We start from the raw sequence: 20787 nt of genomic DNA, 5'->3' as shown, positions 1-20787 counted from the left end.
AATATTGTAACCATAATCATAGTTATAATATATATTATAAAGGTCTAGCTGGGCCTGAAATTGTTCATTGCTCTTTATTAATTACTACATTTTTCTGTTTATATATTGCTGAATCAATTTATTTATGGCTTTCAAATAAATTACCAAACCTAGGCCAGGCATAGTAGTTCTTGCCTGTAATCCCAGCGCTTTGGAAGGTTGAGTTGGGTGGATCACTTGAACCCAGGAGTTCAAGACCAGCCTGGACAACATAGAGAGACCTCATCTCTACAGAAAATACAAAAATTAGCTGGGTATGTTGGCGTGCGCCTGTAGTCCCAGCTACTTGAGAGGCTGAGGTGGGAGGATCACTTGAGTCCAGGGAGGTCAAGGCTGCAGTGAGCTCTAATAGTGCCCCTGCACTCCAGCCTGGGCAACAGAGTGAGACCCTGTCTAAAAAAATAAATAATAAATAAAGGTGGGCGCAGTGGCTCGCGCCTGTAATCCCAGCACTTTGGGAGGTCAAGGCAGGCGGATCACTTGAGGCCAGGAGTTCGAGACACGCCCAGCCAACGTGGTGAAACCTCATCTACTAAAAATACAAAAATTAGCCAGACGTGCTGGCAGGTGACTGTAATCCCAGCTACTCGGGAGGCTGAGGCATGAGAATTGCTTGAACCAGAAGGTAGAGGTTGCAGTGAGCTGAGATCACACCACTGCACTCCAGCCTGGGTGACAGAGTGAGTGTCAAAAAAATAAAAATAAATAAATAACCAATTCTAGATTTATGGTGCTATCAGATTATATTCTTGGTCCAAAAAAATTTTAAGTCAAATCTCTCAAATATGAAAGTTCAAAAAGATTTTGATAAGATATAACTATTAGGAATATGGATTTTTCTGCAAGCATATTACAAGTGTTAATACCATAAGCAAATTTGATGTTTGTGTAGAATATGTACAAGATTCTAGTACACTTCAGAGTGGGAAGAAGTCCTGCAGTGTCTATGATTGGTGGCCAGGATCCCCAAACTTCCTGCCTTTTGCTGTTTGGAGGCCTACGTGTAATGGAAAGGAAATTGCCCTGAAAATCAGAGCTGGGTTTTAATGTCATCTCTGATGCTACTAGTTAGCCACAGGATTCTGAGCAGATCACTTTCTGGTCCTTGGTTTCCTCACCTATAAAATAGTCTTGGACTAAATATTGTCTAATCTTTTCTAAATTCCTGTGATTGTGTTATCTCATTCCTTTTAGCAAGTTTCCCCTTTTTTTTTTTCCACATTAGAGCAAGTGAACTCCATGTCTGGAAAAGTTAACATTCAATGTACAGTGGTTTAAGAGCTGGAAGGGGCTGTAGGCAACATGTAGGCACTTTCCTCTATCCATAGATATTTCTCATTTTGAGAAAAGATACTCCTCTATGACCATTATCTCTTTTTTTTCCTTCTTTTCACAGGTGTTGAATGACCATTATCTTAATATTAGAATGTATAACTGAATGAAGGATACAGAAGATTCAGTTTAGCTGAGTTAATAACAAAAGAGAAAGTTGTTTTGCCTGAGGTTGTTGAATAACTTTTTTTGTTTTTTGTTTCTTTTTTTGAGGCAGTGTCTCACCCCATCACCCAGGCTGGAATGCAGTGACATGATCTCAGCTCACTGTAGCCTTGACCTCCCAGGCTCAAACAATTCTCCCACCTCAGCTTCACAAGTAGCTGGGACTACAGGCGCACACCACTGCACCTGGCTAATTTTCTGTTTATTTTTTGTAGAGATGAGTTCTCACTATGTTGCCCAGGGTGGTCTCAAACTCCTGAGCTCAAGTGATCTGCCCGCCTTGGCCTCCCAAAGTGCTAAGATTACAGGCATGCACCACTGCACCCAGCCAAATAACTTTTTTATCAGCTAACTGTGCCTGGGATTTGCTTTCCAACCTGTAAAATGTAACTACATTTAATAGTACCTCCTCAATTACTTAACTTTTTTAAGAAGTATTTTTTTTTTGTATAATACACATAAAATTTACCATGTTAACCATTATTAAGCATACAGTTTAGTGGAAATTAAATATACTCATAATGTTGTGCAACCATCACCACCATGTGTCGCCCTAACTCTTTTCATCCTGTAAAATTAAACATCTCTGTCCAGGCACGGTGGCTCACGCCTGTAATTCCAGCACTTTGGGAGGCCGAGGCAGGTGGATCACGTGGTCAAGAGATTGAGACCATCCTGGCCAACATGGTGAAATCCTGTCTCTACTAAAAATACAAAAATTAGCCGGGCATGGTGGCGGGCGCCTACAGTCCCAGCTACTTGGGAGGCTGAGGCAGGAGAATTACTTGAACGTGGGAGGTGGAGGTTGCAGTGAGCCGATATCGCATTACTGCGCTCCAGCCTGGTGACAGAGTAAGACTCTGTCTCAAAAAAAAAAAAAAAATATTGAACATCTCTAACCATTAAATAACAACCCCCCATTTCCTCCTTGCTCCTAGCCCCTGGAAACCACCATTCTACTATCTGTTCCTATGATTTTTGACTACTTCCTTCATATAAGTGGAATTTTGCCTTTTTGTGACTGGCTTATTTTACTTAGCGTAAGATGCTCAAAGTCCATTGATGTTGCACCATGTGACAGGATTTCCTTCCTTTTTAAGGCTTAATAATGTTCCATCGTGGCCAGGTGCAGTGGCTCACGCCTGTAATCCCAGCACTTCAGGACGCCGAGGCAGGCAATCATGAGGTCAGGAGATCAAGACCATCCTGGCCAACATGGTGAAACCCTGTCTCTACTAAAAATACAAAAATTAGCTGGGCGTGGTGGCACACACCTGTTGTCCCGGCTCAGAATGGTGAGGCAGAAGAATTGCTCGAACCCAGGAGGCAGAGGTTGCAGTGAGCCAAGATCATGCCACTGCACTCCAGCCTGGTGACAGCAAGATTCCATCTCAAATAATAATAATATTCCATTGTATATATATACCATATTTTACTGATTCATTCATCTGTCAGTAGACATTGGGTTGCTTCTATATCTTAGCTATTGTGAGTAATGCTGCTATAAATATGGTGTACAAATATCTCTCTGGGACTCTGCTTTCAGTTCATTTGAGTGTGTACTCTGAAGTAGAATTGCTACATCTTGTGGTAATTCTGTTTTTAATTTTTTTTGAGAAACTGTCGTTTTCCACAGCAGCTTGTATCCTTTTACATTCCCACTGACAGTGCACAACGGTTCCAGTTTTTTTTTTTTTTTTGAGATGGAGTCTTGTTCTGTTGCCCAGGTTGGAGTGCAGTAGCGCAATCTTGGTTCACAGCAACCTCTGCCTCCTGGGTTCAAGTGATTCTCCTGCCTCAGCCTCCTGAGTAGCTGGGACTACAGGTGTGCACCACCATGCCTGGCTAATTTTTGTATTTTTAGTAAAGATGGGGTTTTGCCATGTTGGCCAGGCTGATCTCAAACTCCTGACTGATCGAACTCAAGTGATTCACCAGCCTCAGCCTCCCGAAATGCTGGGATTATAGGTGTGAGCCACCATGCCCTGCGGATTCTATTTCTCCATATCTTCACCAATGTTTATTTTCTGTGGTTTTGATAGTATCATGGTAATGGTTGTGAGGTGGTATCTTATTTTGATTTGCATTTCTCTAATGATTAGTTATGTCAAGCATCTTTTCATGTGCTTATTGGCCATTTGTGTATCTTTTCTGGAGAACTGTCCTTTGCCTTTTTTTTTTTTTTTTGAGACGGAGTCTCACTTTTTTGCCCAGGCTGGAGTGCAGTGGCACAATCTAGGCTCACCACAACTTCCACCTGCTGGGTTCAAGCAATTCTCCTGTCTCTGCCTCCCGAGTAGCTGGGACTACAGGTGCGTGCCACCATGCCCAGCAAATTTTTATATTTTTAGTAGAGACAGGGTTTCGTTATGTTGGCCAGGCTAGTCATGAACTCCTGACCTTGTGATCCACCCACCTCGGCCTCCTAAAATGCTGGGATTATAGGCATGAGCCTGTTCTATTAATTTAAACTTAACCTCTCTCTTCTTTTTTATGATCCTTTCTCCATCTTACTGCTTTCCATTTATTCATTGCCTGTGGTGTACCAGGTACTATGCTAGGTTTTCTGCATGTATTATCTAATTTGTACTCAAAATCTCATGAAGTAGTTTTTTTCATAGTTTTAGAAAAGAAAAAGATAAGTTTCAGAAAGGTTAAATAGCTCATTCATGGTCATCCAGGTGCTAAGTGGCAAAGCTAGGATTAGATTTGAGTATGTAGCTCCAAAGCATGCTCTGTTAGCTATTCCAAGCTGGTGCTCCACCTTATTCTTTTACTCTTTTGGTTTGTCTTTAATTCCATCTCTCTTCTGGTGGCTAAAAGATTACTAATAAAAATCTTTTTCTTTCACAATCAAGAGTCCAGCAAGCTAAAAGTACAGAAGGTGGAGCCCTGGAACAGCGTGCGTGTGACATTCAACATCCCCCGGGAAGCAGCGGAGCGGCTACGGATCCTTGCTCAGAGCAACAACCAGCAGCTTCGGGATTTAGGGATTCTCTCCGTTCAGATTGAAGGTCTTTTACTTTGCCATGTGCCCATCTAGACCAGAATCATTACAGTAGTAGAATATAGCATGATTTTCTATGCTGCTTTGTCTGTTCTTCTGCTCTTGTGTTTCAGAATGCCAAGCAACTCATGTAACTTGTACTTTGCTTTGCAGCACCTTAGATGAAGAGGGACTGACTGAGGTTATTGCTGGGTCCTGATGGTCTTTACATCTGTAGTCTTGGTTTCCATTCCTTTGGCTAATTTTGACCATCAGTCTTTCAGACTTTGATTTTACTGGCATCCTGACCAGGAATTGATTTGTCTTATTTATTTAGTTGTGTGGTTTTCTTTGTTATTGTTGTTGTTTTTAGAGATGGTGTCTTTCTGTGTTGCCCAGGCTGGACTCAAACTCTTGACCTCAGATGATCCTCCTATCTCAGCCTCCTGAGTAGCTGGGACTACACCTGTACCACTGTACCCAGCTTAACATATAATTTAATTTGCTTCCTTCCTTCCACCAAATAAAGTTTAGTATTTTCTTTATTCGTCTAACAGATTACGAAGCCTTCAACAGTCCTTTCCTTTTGTAGCAGTGTTCATTTTCTTTTCTTTTCTTTTCTTTCTTTCTTTCTTTCTTTTTTTTTTTTTTTTTTTTTTTGAGGCAGAGTCTCGCTCTGTTGCCCAGGATGGAGTATAGTGGCGTGATCTCAGCTCACTGCAACCTCCACTTCCCAGGTTCAAGCGATTCTCCTGCCTCAGCCTCCCGAGTAGCTGGGATTACAGGCATGTACCACCATGCCCAGCTAATTTTTGTGCTTTTAGTAGAGACAAGGTTTCACCATCTTGGCCAGGCTGGTCTCAAACTTCTGACCTCAGTTGATCTACCCTCTTCGGCCTCCCAAAGTGCTGGGATTACAGGCGTGAGCCATCATGCCGGCCCACAGTGTTCATTTTCAATATTTTTACCAGAATGATCTTTTTCAAAATGAAAATTAGATGAGCAGGCGCGCGCGCGTGCGCATGCTCACGCGCACGCACACACACACACACACACACACACACACACACACATATCCCTACACCCCTAGATTAAAATCCTACCATCTCTTGGTATTATTCAAAGAATGAAGACCAAACTCCTTACCATGACCTCAGGCCTTGCATGGTCTCACCTCTACCTTCTTCATCGAGCCTTATCTTGTATAACTCTCCTCCCTTGCCCCCTGTGTTCCAGCTTCTCAACTTTCTCTTCCTGCTGCCACAGGTCCTTTGTATTGATGTCTTCTCTGAATGAAATACCATCCCCTACCAGCCCCCCTTCCCCTAGTTCATGCCTGCTCAGCCTTCAAGTATCAGCTTAAATCTTGAGGATATATTCTCTGAACTCCTTTGGCAAGTCAGAGTCCTTTGCTATGTGCTCTCACAAAAGTTTGTTTCTCTCCCTCAGATCATTTATCTCACACTTTTCATTAGAGCAATTATTGATTGTTGTTTTATCCCCCATAGACTATAAGCTTTAGCATTTGGAATACAGTGATAAATATTGTCCTTACTGTTATAAACTGGGAAGAGCTTATGACTTTAGTAAGGAAGACAAACCTGTGAGAGATATAAGTACCTACCATGTGTGGGAGAGCTCTTTGGAAGCTCAGTGAACTAGACCCCCCTCTTCCCCTCCTGTGTTGATACAACCAGGTGACAACCAGCAATTCCAACTTTCCCTTCCACAGTAGGCCAGGTCCTCCTGGCCCTGTGCTTACGTAGAACCTAAATGCTCCGTGAAACCTCAGCAGCCGAGGTCATCATTTTGTTTATAGGAGTGAGACACATTTTATGCAGTCTAGCATTATAGGTTGCTGTGCCCTCAAAGGGGAAATACCAACAAACAGATTATTTAGAAAGGGTTATATGTAGATTGAGAAATGGGGTAAATTTCACCACTTGATAAATGAGGGGATAGTGGCTTAAACAATAACCACTTTAATTTGAAAAATGTGGAACTATCGAAAAGGATCCAGAGAAGTATAGTTAATTCACAGCAATCTGTAGGATGAACTATTAGGAAGAGTGGAAATCGAACAACTGTTGGATAAAATAACAGTATGTGGGCCGTTTATACTTTAAGGGACACATAAGTGGTTTCTTTAAAACCCCACATGTTTTATGGTCTCTGTTCCTATTTAAAGACTTCAAAACCTTAATTGATAGTGTTTTTAACTGGAGAAAGAAGTACCAGTTTTATCTCTTAAGCAGACCTACTTCCTAAAAGGATAAAATGCTGGTTCTCCCTTAATATTATAGCCATAAATTCAAACATGAGTACTAGCAAGGAAGCAAATAGATAACATATTTTAAGAAATTATGAAATTCACATATGACAATGATTATCACAATACAGAAAGAGTTCTTTAACTTTCAGGCTACATGTGTGTCCCAGATGATCTCTGTTCTTACAATCCTGGAAATTCAGGCAGGAGTGAAGTGATGGCAGCAGCTATTGCTTTTGTGGAACTGGGCTATTGATTTTGTAAATTGTAAGAAGGAATGTTGGCCAGTCACGGTGGCTCACGCCTGTAATCCCAATACTTTGAGAGGCTGAGGTGGATGGATCACTTGAGGGCAGGAGTTTGAGAGCAGCCTGGCCAACGTGGTGAAACCCCGACTCTACTAAAAATATAAAAATTAGCCCAGCATGGTGGTGCATGCCTGTGGTCCCAGCTACTCGGGAGGCTAAGGCAGGAGAATTGCTTGAACGCAGGAGGCAGAGGTTATGGTGAGCCGAGATCATGCCACTGCACTCCAGCCTGGGCGACAAGAGCGAAATTTTGTCTCAAAAAATCAAAAAGAAGGAATGTTGCCACTATCATGTCTGCTGCAAGGCTTGAGGGACAGGTTGTTCTCGCAAGAGTCCATTCTCCATTGACTAATACTCCCTGTACCCTTCCCTTTTTAAGTTTTGGCCAGGGAGTTGGGGAAACATCTTTTTTGAGGACATTTTGTGCCACCTCTGTAAATTCATGGTGATCTAAAGCGGTAGTCTGCTAACTTTTTCTATAAAGGGCCAGGAATAAATATTTTTGGCTTTTCAGGCCATAAGATCTCAACTCAACAAGTACTCAGCTCTGTCTTGTAGGGAAAAAACAGCCATAGGCAATATGTAAACAAGTAAACGTGGCAGGATTTCAATAACACTTTATTTAAATAAACATGCAGTGGGCTGCATTTGGCCCACAAGACGTAGTTTGTGGACCCCTAATTGGCAAGTTTGGGAGCCCGTAGTGTTCTCTTTGACATGAATTGGCATATATGCAGTTGGCAAATAGGGGAATAATAGCAGTATAATGTGGAAATTCTGTTTATTAAGATGTGATTTTTTTTCTTAGGTAAGAGGAGCTGGAATAGTAGAAATAGAATTATAATTATCAACAAGAAGAAGCTTTTCACTCAGCTGTTGCATGTGTGGGAGTCTTTACAGCTCTATTAAAATTAAGGATGAGAGTATGCATTCGTGTGCCTTCCTGACGTGCGTCCCCCAGCCTTGCGTGGCTCTCAGCTCATGACAGGTTGCATTTCTTCCTGTGTCCACCTTAATGGCAGCCCCACTGGCTCAGAGCTCCACTACATCTGCATTATCTCAGCAGCTTTAACCAGGCATTTCCACTGCATTTTTTTCTGGTATTTTGCCTCCACCAGTTACTGCTTTTATTAGAGCTCTGGTTACAAAGTCTCATAGGTTTTCAGTTTGCCCTAACCCTCTTATTGTGAGTATGAGATTTGATAAATGTGAGGTTTTCCAGAAATTAATTTGTCATGTAGAAAAATGCCTATAATCCTTTGTAAGGTTATAAATAAGATGACTGTTTATATTTAAAAAATAGCTAATGAGCACCTGCCATGTACCAGGCACTATTTTATGTATAAAGGATATATTATAGATCGTCATATAATTTATCATTAAATTAGGACACTTTTCTTTCTTTTTTATTTGAGATAAAGTCTCACTATGTTGCCTGGGTTGGAGTGCAGTGGTACAAACACAACTCACTGTAGCCTCAGCCTCCTGGGCTCAAGCGATCCTCCCATCTCAGCCTCCTGAGTAGCTAGGACCACAGGTGCATGCCACCATGGACCTGACTAATTTTTCATAGAGATGGGGTCTCACCATGTCGCTAGTCTTGAACTCCTGGTCTGAAGCAATCCTCCCACCTTGGCCTCCCAAAGTGCTGGGATTAACAAACGTGAGTCACCATGCCCAGCCTAAAGTAGGACACTTCTGAAAGTGAAAGAGAATGCTATTAATTATGCTGGAACAACAGATGTAAAGGAATAAGGACAGACTTGTGATTACCCCTGTATAGTGATGGGGGAGGCAAGCAAGAAAATGAGTGAGTGAATGATTACGTGGAATGTGCTCTGCAGAAATAACAAGATGTTCTGATAAAAGTTACCTAACCTTGGATAAGATAGTTGGTAGAGGCCTTTTGGGGCATGTGACACTTAAGATTACATGAAAATTGAGAAGCTAGCTATGCGAAGAGTGCAGAGAACTGTTCTAGGCAGAGGAAACCACATGAGCAAAGGCCTTGGGTTAAGAAGCAGCCTTGTGTGCCTAAGAAACTAAAAAGAAACAATGGGGCTGAATCCTTGTTATTGAAGGAGAAAAATAGCATGAGATGAGGTTAAAGAGGTAGACAGGGCTAAATATGGGCAGTCCAGTATTGGTAGCCACAGACTGACTGTATATTGCTTTTGAGCACTGAAAATGTGGCTAGTTAAAACTGATATGCACTGTAAGTATAAAATACATATTACATTTTGAAGATTTGGTATCCCCCAAAAGAATGTAAAGTATCTCAATAATTCTTATATTGGCCAGGCTCAGTGGCTCACACCTATAATCCCAGCACTTTGGAAGGCTGAGGCCAGGAGGATTGCTTGAGCGCAGGAGTTTAAGACCAGCCTGGGCAATATAGTGACACCCACCCTGTCTCTACAAAAAATTTAAAACTGAAAAAAATTAGCCAGGCATGTTGGCATACTCCTGTAGTCCCAGCTACTTGGGAAGCTGATGTGGGAGGATCGCTTAAGCCCAGTAGGTCAGTGCTGCAGTGAGCTGTTATCTCACCACTGCACTCCAGCCTGGGCGACAGAGTGAGACCCTGTCTCAAAAAATAAAAATAATTTTTGCATTAGTTACATGTTGAAATAACAGTACATTGGATGTATTAAGTGAAATAAATGATGTTTAATTTAGTCTGTTTCTTACTGTGGCTTCTAGAAAATTTTAAATTGTATCTGTGGCTCATATTATATTTGTGTTGAACAGCACTTTGGCTAGGTAGATAATTTGAGCCCTTGTGTAGACTGTTAAGAAGTTTGGCCTGGCCGGGCACAGTGGCTCATGCCTGTAATCCCAGCACTTTGTGAGGCTGAGATGGGCAGATTGCCTGAGGTCAGGAGTTCGAGACCAGTCTGGCCAACATAGTGAAACCCTGTCTCTACTAAAAATACAAAAGTTAGCCGGGCATGGTGGCAAGCACCTGTAATCCCAGCTACTTGGGAGGCTGAGGCAGGAGAATCACTTGAACCCGGAGGCGGAAGTTGCAGTGAGCTGAGATTGTGCCATTGCACTCCAGCCCAGGCAATAGGTTGAGACTCTGACTCAAAAAAAAAAAAGTTTGGTCTTTATTTCTAAAATAGTGAGAAGCAATGGACCTGTTTTAAGCAGGGGAATGATACAAACTGATGTCCTTTTCCAGAACAATTTTCTTTCTACCTAGAATGTCTTAACAAATTTTGTATATTAATAGTTCCCTTCCTTTGGTGGAAACCCTCATGACCTGTATTCGCTTTCTCTTTTACGCCTGATTTCTAGAGGCAAGCCAGAGCATCTGGTAGCTCCCAGTGATTGCTTCCTTTTTGGTAGGATGTTTGTTCCCTGTGACCAGTGAACCTCCCTGGTTAAAACAGACATAGAAAGCTGACCTAGGCCAGGCACAGTGGCTCACGCCTATAATCCCAGCACTTCAGGCGGATCACAAGGTCAGGAGATCGAGACCATCCTGGTAAACATGGTAAAACCCTGTCTCTACTAAAAATACAAAAATCAGCTGGGTGTGTTGGCATGCGCCTATAATCCCAGCTACTCGGGAGGTTGAGGCAGGAGAATCTTTTGACCCTGGAAGGTGGAGACTGCAGTGAGCCAAGATCACACCACTGCGCTCCAGCCTGGCGACAGAGTGAGACTCCATCTCAGAAAAAAAAAAAAAAAGAAAGAGAAAGCTGACCTAGATCAGTGACAGGACAGAGGAAACTGCCATGTCTCATTAACTTTTTACTTTGCCATCTGACCCTATGAATCTGAACCCTAGTATAGGAGGACTTGGGTGAGTGCAACCTTTCAGCTCAGCAGCCACAGACTAGCTATATTTTAACTCTCCACAAGGTGGTGCTCTCTTATAATAACAGTAGTCAAAATTTTGGATTAAGTGCAAGAAACATTCTGTAGCTTGTTTCAGAGACCTTTTTATCATTGGACCAAGTAACATTTAAGTTTCCTCTAAGTTTAGAGTCTACTTAATTGGAACACTTCTAGTAACATTACCTGTGAGGGTACCGTGAAGCTCAAATAAGATAAAATTAAAAATCCTATACAGGCTAGGCCCGGTGGCTCATGCCTATAATCCCAGCACTTTAGGAGGCTGAGGTGGGTGATCACATGAGGGCAGGAGTTGGAGACCAGCCTGGCCAACATGGTGAAACTCTGTCTCTACTAAAAGTGCAAAAATTATCTGGGCGTGGTGGTGGGTGCCTGTAATTCCAGCTACTCGGGAGGCTGAGGTAGGAGAATCCCTTGAACCCAGGAGACGAAGGTTGCAATGAGCTGAGATCACGCCACTGCACTCTAGCCTGAGTGACAGAGTAAAACCCCTTCTCAAAAAAAAAAAAAAAAAAAAAGGCCAGGTGCGGTGGCTCATGCCTGTAATCCCAGCCCTTTGGGAAGCTGAGCTGGGTGGATCACAAGGTCAGGAGATCGAGACCATTCTGGCTAACACAGTGAAACCCCATCTCTACTAAAAATACAAAAAAACTAGCCAGGTGAGGTGGCGGGTGCCTGTAGTCCCAGCTACTCAGGAGGCTGAGGCAGGAGAATGGCATGAACCCGGGAGGGGGAGCTTGCAGTGAGCCAAGATTGCACCACTGCACTCCAGCCTGGGCAACAAAGTGAGACTCGGTCTCAAAAAAATAAAAAAGGAAAATCCTATACATAGCCGGACATACTGGTATGTGCCTGTGGTCCCAGCAACTCAGAAGTCTGAGGCAGGAGGACCCTTTAGGCCCAGGAATTTAAGGCGGTGGTGAGCTATATGACTGTGCCACTGCACTCCAGCCTGGGTGACAAAGTGAGACCCCGTCTCAATAAACAAAAACCTATACAAATACTGGTCCTGTCATTTGGTGTCTCAGAAAGTAGATTTGTAGCAACCTATCTCCTCTTCATTGCATGATTTTTTTCCTGCTGGAAATAGGTTTATGTTGCATTGAATGGAAGTGGCATTTTGTTCACAAGTGCTAGTATCCCTGTACCAGTATATGTTCTTCATTCATTAAACCTACTTATATTTAATATCTACCTTCTGATCATAAATTATCAAAAGAAAGTCTAGGATTTTGAGAGTTTTTGAGAACATTTTCTTCCATTATACACACACACCGCACACACACACAATTGGTAAGATGGTTGAAAATAAATATTCAGAGTTCCAGGATCTCTGTTGATACTAAGCATCATTCATGGTCACCCTGCTTCCTTATTACAAGAATTGGTTCTATCTCCTTGTGCTTAATGAAACCTACTCAGATGGGTTGAAGAAAGACCCATCTACATTGAACCCACCATTGTTCTGGTGGTAAACTAACCATAATTCTTCAAAAGCACGGATAACTACAGCACTTATATAGCTGTCTATAAGCAAAATTTGCATTTTATTCTGATTTCCTTTTTATCACTTGACTGTCATTCTCAGGGGAAGGTGCTATCAACCTGGCTTTGGCTCAGAACCGAAGCCAAGATGTGAGAATGAATGGACCCATCGGAGCCGGAAATTCAGTTAGGATGGAGGCGGGATTTCCCATGGCAGGTGGTCCAGGTAAGACCTCCGACTCAATTGTATGACATTTTACTAGTTTCCTTTTTGGCTTATTTGATCATTTGAGCCCTGCAAGATAGGTGGGGGTTCATGGCATACTTAAATCTCTATGTGTTGAATCAGGAAAGCTAGACATGAGTCATTCCTGGAGGCTAGGGGTCACAGCATGAAGCATCTTTGCAATCTTTTGGTCTCATGCTTAAAGGTTGATGAACACTGAGCCATGCAGCAAACATTTATTGACTTCTTGTTGTGTGACAGGACCTGTGCTGTTGGAAATAGAAATGAATGAGACATTTTCTACCCTCTTTATGTTAATATTAATAGTACAATGGAGAATGTAGCTTTCCAACTCCCACTTTCTCTGAGGCTGAGAATATCTGTAAATTGAATTCTTGTGTGCTTATGTGGAATCTGAAGATGTATGTGGAAGAATATGAGTTTTTACGTGTTTAGAATTTGAGAGTTATAAATTGCTTCCTTTTCTAGTAATCTTGAAATCTCTTCTTCAGAGACTGAACTCAATATTCTGTGAATATCAGAATATTAGAATTGAGCTGACTGCCATTTAAAGCTGAGGAAGCTGTGGAACTCACATAAAGGAAGTGATTTGCCCAGGGTCAAGGAGCAATAAACTAGTATCACAGATCTTCTAACGCCCAGTTTAGTGCTTTTTTCACTGCACTAGTGGCTTTCAAATTTTTTCAGCTGCAGGACCCTTTATTCAAATAAAACAGAAAAGCACAGCTGCTGTGATTGAACCTGAGTAAGAACCTGCTTACCCAGTCATTCCCTTCCCACTCTACCACAGTAGCTCTTAGAGAAATGCAGCAGTGTAGAGGAGCTCAATTTATAAGGTGCTATTCTTGGCCGGGCACGGTGACTCACGCCTGTAGTCCCAGCACTTTGGGAGGCTGAGGTGGGTGGATCACCTGAGGTCAGGAGTTCAAGACCAGCCTGGCCAAGATGGTGAAACCCCATATCTACTAAAAATACAAAAATTAGCTAGGTGTGGTGGTAGGTGCCTATAATCCCAACTACTCAGGAAGCTGAGGCAGGAGAATCACTTGAACCTGGGAGGCAGAGGTTGCAGTGAGCCGAGATTGCACCACCGTACTCCAACCTGGGAAACAGAGCGAGACTCTGTCTCAAAACAAAAAAACATGCTATTCTGAACTGTAACTAATGAATTGATCATAGAATTGAATTAGGTTTTTATTCAGGTACTACCATTTACTGGTTACCTCAAGCTAGTTACTATACTTCCCCAAGCAATACTTTCTTCACAATAAAATGAAGTAATAATACCTACCATCTTTTGAGCTCATGCTTGAAGGTAGGAGGACCCTGAGCAGTGCAGCAGACATTTCCTAAGTTCTTGTTAGGACTTAGGAAAATATATATGTCAGGACCTGTGCTGTTGGGCTGTTGTGGAATACCATATAATAGATGTAAAATATCCAGCCTGGTATTGTGTACATAGATGTAGTTCCCCACAGAAGTCTGAGCATTTGGTGTTAAGGTAGCTTTATGAGAAATTATAGACGACACTGTTGCCACTACTGGAAAGACATGGGCCAGAAGCAGAGTGGGAAAAGCCTAGCCAAGTTACATATAGTTAATGAAAGAATGAATAAACCTATAGTTACCATATAGTTACGTATAGTTAATGAAAGAATGAATAAATCAGGAAATCTGGGTTCTAGTCTCTTTTCCAAAGGACTTAATATTTACTGACCCTAGTTGCCTATAAACATCTTTAATTATGTTCTAGAAAAACAATGCTAGAGATCCCTTCTAGGCTTAAAATGTTAAGACTCCACTTAATTGTTACTAGTACTGTAATTACAAGCTCTCTTAGGCTAGTATCTGGCAAATAGCAAGCATGTTTACTAAGTATCCCTAAGAAGTGCATGTAAATTATAGTGCTTTTTTTTTTTTTTTTTTGAGACAGGGTCAAGTGTTCCTCCTGTCTCAGCCCTTCAGTAGCTGGGACTACACCCGGCTTATTTTTGTTTTGTTTTGTTTTTTTTGTAGAGACAGGGTTCTGCCGTGTTGACTAGGCTGGTTTAACTCCTGGGCTCAAGTGATCTGCCCCCTCAGCCTCCCAAAGTGCTGGGATTACAGACATGAACTGAGCCACCGTACCCAGCCAATTGTAGTACTATAGTTGATTATCAACCTAGGAAACTGAGAAGCTTTAGATTGAAATCAGGTTAGATTTGTATTTAATGAAGGACTCAGATTGAGATAATGTGTATGGTATAAAGTTTCAGGAATAATCAATTAGTAATGACCTGTAGTAATAGTAACATTTTAACCCCCAAGATACCTTTCTTTACTGCCAAGCATATTTTAGGATTGCTTTTCTCTGTTGTCTATTGAGACTTGAAGGATGCAAACAAAGTTTAATATTAGGTTAAACAGCTAAATTTTTCTGGGGAAAGAGACCTTAAATCTCTTCTAAAACTATAATAAATAACTTTAGAATTGTGTATCTACAGCAGTTGGTTTTTCAATCATTCTTAGTACTACTTTCTTCTCTTAGCGTGGGGAACAGAAAGTTTACTAATAAGAGTCTTTTGCAATTAAAACTAAATCCATAGCCTGTTTTTTTTTCATAGCCTTATAGAATTCAAAGATTTGTTAGATACCATAGTAGTCGTTTAATTCAAGTTTCTCAGCTTCAACACTGTTGATGTTTGGAGCCAATAATTTTTTGCTGTGGGAGACTGTCCTGTGTGTTGTGGGATGTTTAGTAGCATCCGTGGCTTCTACCCACCAGATGCCAGTAGCACCATTACTTCCCTGTAGTTGTGCCACCTAAAAATGTCTCCCGACATTACCAAATGTCCCTTGGGGGACAAAATTTCCCCTAGATGAGAACCTTGGATCTTGTGCACATTCCCATCTAGTACTGGAATGCATGTTATAGTGTCACTATTGAACATGTAGTCAGCATATACTTGAAATTTTCTGGGATTAGGAAGCTTATTATGGACCAAGAAAACCTTTTTTTCTTTTTTTTCTTTTTTTGAGATGGACTCTCGCTCTGTTGCCTAGGCTAGAATGCAGTGACGCGATCTTGACTCACTGCAAGCTCCACCTCCTGGGTTCACGCCATTGTCCTGCCTTAGCCTCCCGAGTAGCTGGGACTACAGGCGACTGCCACCACACCCGGCTAATTTATTTTTTGTATTTTTGGTAAAGATGAGGTTTTACTGTGTTAGCCAGGATGGTGTGGATCTCCTGACCTCGTAATCCACCTGCCTTGGCCTCCCAAAGTGCTGGGATTACAGGCGTGAGCCACCGCGCCGGCCAAAAACCTGTTTCTTATCTCACGAGAACTTTCTCTCTCTTTTTTTTTTTTTTCTTGAGAAGGAGTCTCACTCTGTCACCCAGGCTGGAGTACAGTGGCATGATCTCAGCTCACTGTAGCCTCCACCTCCTGAGTTCAAGTGATCCTCTCACCTCAGCCTCGAGAGTGACCAGGATTACAGGCGGGTGCCACCACACCCGGCTAATTGGCTAATTTTTATATTTTTAATAGAGATGGGATTTCACCATGTTGGCCAGACTGGTCTCGAACTCCTGCTCTCAGGTGATCCACCTGCCTAGACCTCACAAAGTGCTGGGATTACAGGCGTGAGCCACCACAACCAAGCCCTCGTGAGAGCTCTCTTAATTGTCTAACTACCATCTTTAAAAAACCAGGTGCAATTCCTCAGAAACAAATCCAGTTTCAACAGATAAACATTAGCCTAACTGTCCTCTCCAACTACAAAATACCTTAAAATACAACTTTTTTTTTTTTTTTTTTCGAGACAAAGTCTTGCTCTGTCACCAAAGCTGGAGTGTAGTTGTGCGATCTCGGCTTACTGCAAGCTCTGCCTCCCAGGTTCAAGCAATTCTCTGCCTCACCTTCCCTAGCAGCTGGGATTACAGGTGCCCACCACCATGTCTGGCTAATTTTTGTATTTTTAGTAGTTTCACTGTCTTGGCCAGGCTGGTCTCGAACTCCTGACCTCAAGTGATCCACCCACCTCAGTCTCCCAAAGTGCTGGGATTACAGGCATGAGCCACCGCACCCTGCCTATAACATTTAATATGTAGCTGGGCGGCCGGGCACGGTGACTCACACCTGTAATCCCAGCACTTTGGGAGGCCAAGGCGGGCAGATCATGAGGTCAGGAGATCGAGACCATCCTGGCTAACATGGTGAAACTCTGTCTCTACTAAAAATACAAAAAATTAGCCGGGTGTGGTGGCGGGTGCCTGTATTCCCAGCTGCTTGGGAGACTGAGGCAGGAGAGTGGCGTGAACCCTGGAGGCGGAGCTTGCAGTGAGCCAAGATCGCACCACTGCACTCCAGCCTGGGTGACAGAGCAAGACTCCGTGTCCAAAAAAAAAAAAAGGTAGCTGGGCTTGGAAGCAGAGGGTTGGGGAAAGAAAGTAGAGGAAGTCCCTAGGGCCAAAAAAAAAAAAAAAAAGTCAAAGATGAATATTTAAACAGCAGTAAACAAATGAGATTCTGCAGGGTCTAAAGCATTTGGGTTTTAATGGCCTGGAAGGGATAAAAAATAAAGCCTTGGGTCAACATGAAGAAGCAAGTTAGAATTCAAAATTCCTCATGAAACCAGAATTTTCAGTGAAAGATAGATTAGGAAAATGTCACCCTCTGGCATAGGGAAATTAATGGGAAATTAATAGGAAATTTGTCTGTGTTTGCTGGGGCTGTAGACATGAGGTGGGAAAATGGGTGTTGTGGAATTGTCTTCTCTACCCTCTTGCATTTTGGACATTTAATATGTTAGTGAATACCCATTAACAGGCTAAGTCATTAACATTAAGTGGGTCTAGACTGGTGATAACTGTTGAAGCTGTGGAGGGGCATATTCTCAACCCTAGTCATTGCAGACTTCTAGTTAAAACCTGATATAAATGAGCTTATATTCTGAATTTATACAATTTAGGATTAGACTCACTCCCTCCAGAATTTTAGGTAATAGGAATATCAGAGTATTAACAATTACAAGAATCATAAGAAAACAAGCACTATTAAAACATAAGGAGAGATGGGGGAACAGAACTTACAGAAATTTAAAAATAAAGTGAATAACTTATTCAGCAAATTAGAAATAGCTGGATTGAAAGGTGAATTTGAATAAATCACTTAGGATGCAGCAGAGAAAAAGAGATGGAAGTATGAAAGAGGTCAAGAGACAAGAAGGATAAAATGAGAAGGTTTAACATGTTTGAAAAGAGTTCCTGAAGAAGATAAAGAAATTGAGGAGGGATGACAGTCAGAGAATGGCTAAAATTTTTCCAGAATGGATGAAAGACATAAGTCCTCAGATTCAGAAGCCCAGTAATCCTGAGCACTACAAAATAAAAATAAATCTACATCTAGACACAATATTGTAAAACTTCAGGGCCGGGCACGGTGGCTCAAGCCTGTAATCCCAGCACTTTGGGAGGCCGAGATGGGCGGATCACAAGGTCAGGAGATCGAGACCATCCCGGCTAACCCGGTGAAACCCCGTCTCTACTAAAAAATACAAAAAACTAGCCAGGCGAGGTGGCAGGCGCCTGTAGTCCCAGCTACTCAGGAGGCTGAGGCAGGAGAATGGCATGAACCCGAAAGGCGGAGCTTGCAGTGAGCTGAGATTCAGCCACTGCACTCCAGCCTGGGCGACAGAGTGAGACTCCGTCTCAAAAACAAAACAAAACAAAACAAAAAAAACTTCAGAACATTGAAAAACAGAATGCTAAAAGCAACCCAAAAGAAAAGACCTATTATTTGCAAAGGAAAGACTATCAGCTTTCCTTGATTTCTCAACAGCAGCATTGGAGGCCAGGAAACATTGGAATAGTTTTTTCAAAGTGCTGAGAAAATAATTGACCACCTAGAATTTTAAACATAGCTATACTATCAAGAGTAGTATGAAATAAAGAGCTTTTCAAAGAGACTAAGAGAATTTACCATTAACAGACCCTTGCTAATTGAACTGCTCAAGGATGTACTTCAGGAAGAAGAAAATTGAACCTAAGATGGAAGAAATAAGATCTAAGAAGGAATGGTGAGCTAAATAATTGATAAGCATGGGGTAAATCTAAATAAGCCTTGACTTATTTAGTAATAATGATGATCATATATTGTCTTTAAACTTTAAGTGAGATATGTCTGTTGACATTTTAAAGATACCAGTAAAATAATGTGAATGGAATATATAACTTCTAAACTAGTAGTAGAGGATTAAAGAGGAAGACCATGATGAAAAATTTTAATCCAGTAACATTCAGGAAAAATAGGAAGACAGCACAGAGAAAAAGGGTAAATAGAAATCATAAAATGACAAAATAAATAAAATTATACTAGTAATTAACAATAAAGGTAAATGGATTATGAACACTGATAAAAAGGAAATGATTAATCAGAGTAGTATTCTCAGGTTTACCTATGTGCTGTTACAGGAAACACAGAAAATGTAAGGACTCAGAAGGTTCAAAGTTAGAAAGATAGAAAGATTAACAAGGTGACTATTAACCAAGAAAAGTATAATAATATTTTTATCAGATAAAACAGACATTAAAATAAAAAGCATCACTGAAGGTAAATAGGGCCACTATATAATGTAAAAGGAAAAATTCACCAGGAAGTTGCTAAACTCTTATGTACTTAACAACCTAGCCTCAAAACATTTAAGAATTGCATGTAAATAGCAAACCTTAGGGGAGATTTAACACACCTCTGTGAGTAATTGATGGCCAAGTTTGTAAAAAATTAGTAAGGATAAAGGAAAGCTTGAATAACAATATACCTTTTATATAATGGACATACATAGAAACCATGCAGTCAGCCGGGCATGGTAGCTCACGCCTATAATCCCAGCACTTTGGGAGGTCGAGGCAGGCAGATCACGAGGTCAGGAGTTCAAGACCAGCCTGGCCAACATAGTGAAACCCCGTCTCTACTAAAAATACCAAAATTAGCCAGGCATGGTGGCGTGTGCCTATAGTCCCAACTACTTGGGAGGCTGAGGCAGGAGAATCGCTTGAACTTGGGAGGTGGAGGTTGTGGTGAGCCAAAATCGCACCACTGCTGTCCAGCCTGGGCAACAGAATGAGACTCCATCTCGAAGAAAAAACAAAAAAAAATAAAAGTGCAGTCATAATTCAAGAATTTTTAATATTCCCAAGCATAAATGGAAAATTTATACAGACTGACCAGGGATTATTCCAAGAGCAGGTTTCAGTAAATACCACATATTAATATCACACAGATCCTGTTCTCTAACCGCAATGCTGTTAGGTCAAGTCAGTGGCAAAAAAAAAACGCAACCAAAATATCCCATATTTTTGGAAATGTGGTAATGCATTATACTTAGTGATTTAAAAAAGCAATCCTGATGGAAATTAGACAATATTTTGAATGGAATTATGAGAATAATATATACTGAAATTTGTGAGATGTGGCCAATACAACACTTGGAAGAAATTTTAAGCCTTCAGAAATTGGTATTAATGAAGAAAGAACACCAACTGAAAATTAACAAACTAAGTGTCTGACTTGAGAATTGAGCAGAGCAGTAAGTTATGAGGGAAATTATACAGATAAGAACAGAGATAAGTAAAATATGAATCAAAAAAACAATGGAACAGCAAAACCAAAAGATTCTCCTGCCTCAGCCTCTTGAGTAGCTGGGATTACAGGCGCCCGCCACCTTGCCCAGCTAATTTTTGTATTTTTAGTAGAAATGGGGGTTTCCCCATGTTGACCAGGCTGATCTCATACCCCTGACCTCAAGTGATCCACCTGCCTCAGCCTCCCAAAGTGCTGGGATTACAGGCATGAGCCACCATCCCTGGCCCAAAAGATGTTTCTTTGAAAGGACAGCTAAAACTTATGAATGTGGTAAAACCACCAAAGAAGAAAAGAGGGCACAAACAATGTAAAGAATGAAAAAAGTACAAATTTTAAAAGGTGAATATTATAGTATATGAGTTATGTATCATTTTTTTTAAAAGAATGGAAAAGATATTCCACAGTTAACTTTATGCTAATAAATTTTAGTGTTGGCAAAATTATAATTTAATAAAAATTGACTTTTAA

The 20787-nt window shown here is 41.4% G+C and overlaps 1 protein-coding gene across 6 annotated transcripts in view; it reads left to right on the top strand.

Annotated features, from left to right (window-relative positions):
* The window catches only part of NCOA6 (nuclear receptor coactivator 6), a 120283-nt gene that overhangs the window by 49047 nt on the left and 50449 nt on the right, over positions 1–20787 (top strand). For all 6 annotated transcript variants that reach the window (XR_012089861.1, XM_073008105.1, XM_008021501.3 and 3 more), the window contains exons 4-5: positions 4395–4550; positions 12552–12674. Coding sequence is in view for 5 of the 6 variants with exons in the window: in XM_073008105.1 (XP_072864206.1) it covers positions 4395–4550; positions 12552–12674 (279 nt within the window). In the remaining variant the exon portion in view is untranslated. The remainder of the gene's footprint in view (positions 1–4394; positions 4551–12551; positions 12675–20787) is intronic.

Source organism: Chlorocebus sabaeus, chromosome 2 (assembly GCF_047675955.1).
Source record: "Chlorocebus sabaeus isolate Y175 chromosome 2, mChlSab1.0.hap1, whole genome shotgun sequence".
Classification (NCBI taxonomy): Eukaryota; Metazoa; Chordata; class Mammalia; order Primates; family Cercopithecidae; genus Chlorocebus; species Chlorocebus sabaeus.
Note: the sequence above shows the minus strand (reverse complement) of the source record. Positions and strands in the feature narration are given on the sequence as shown.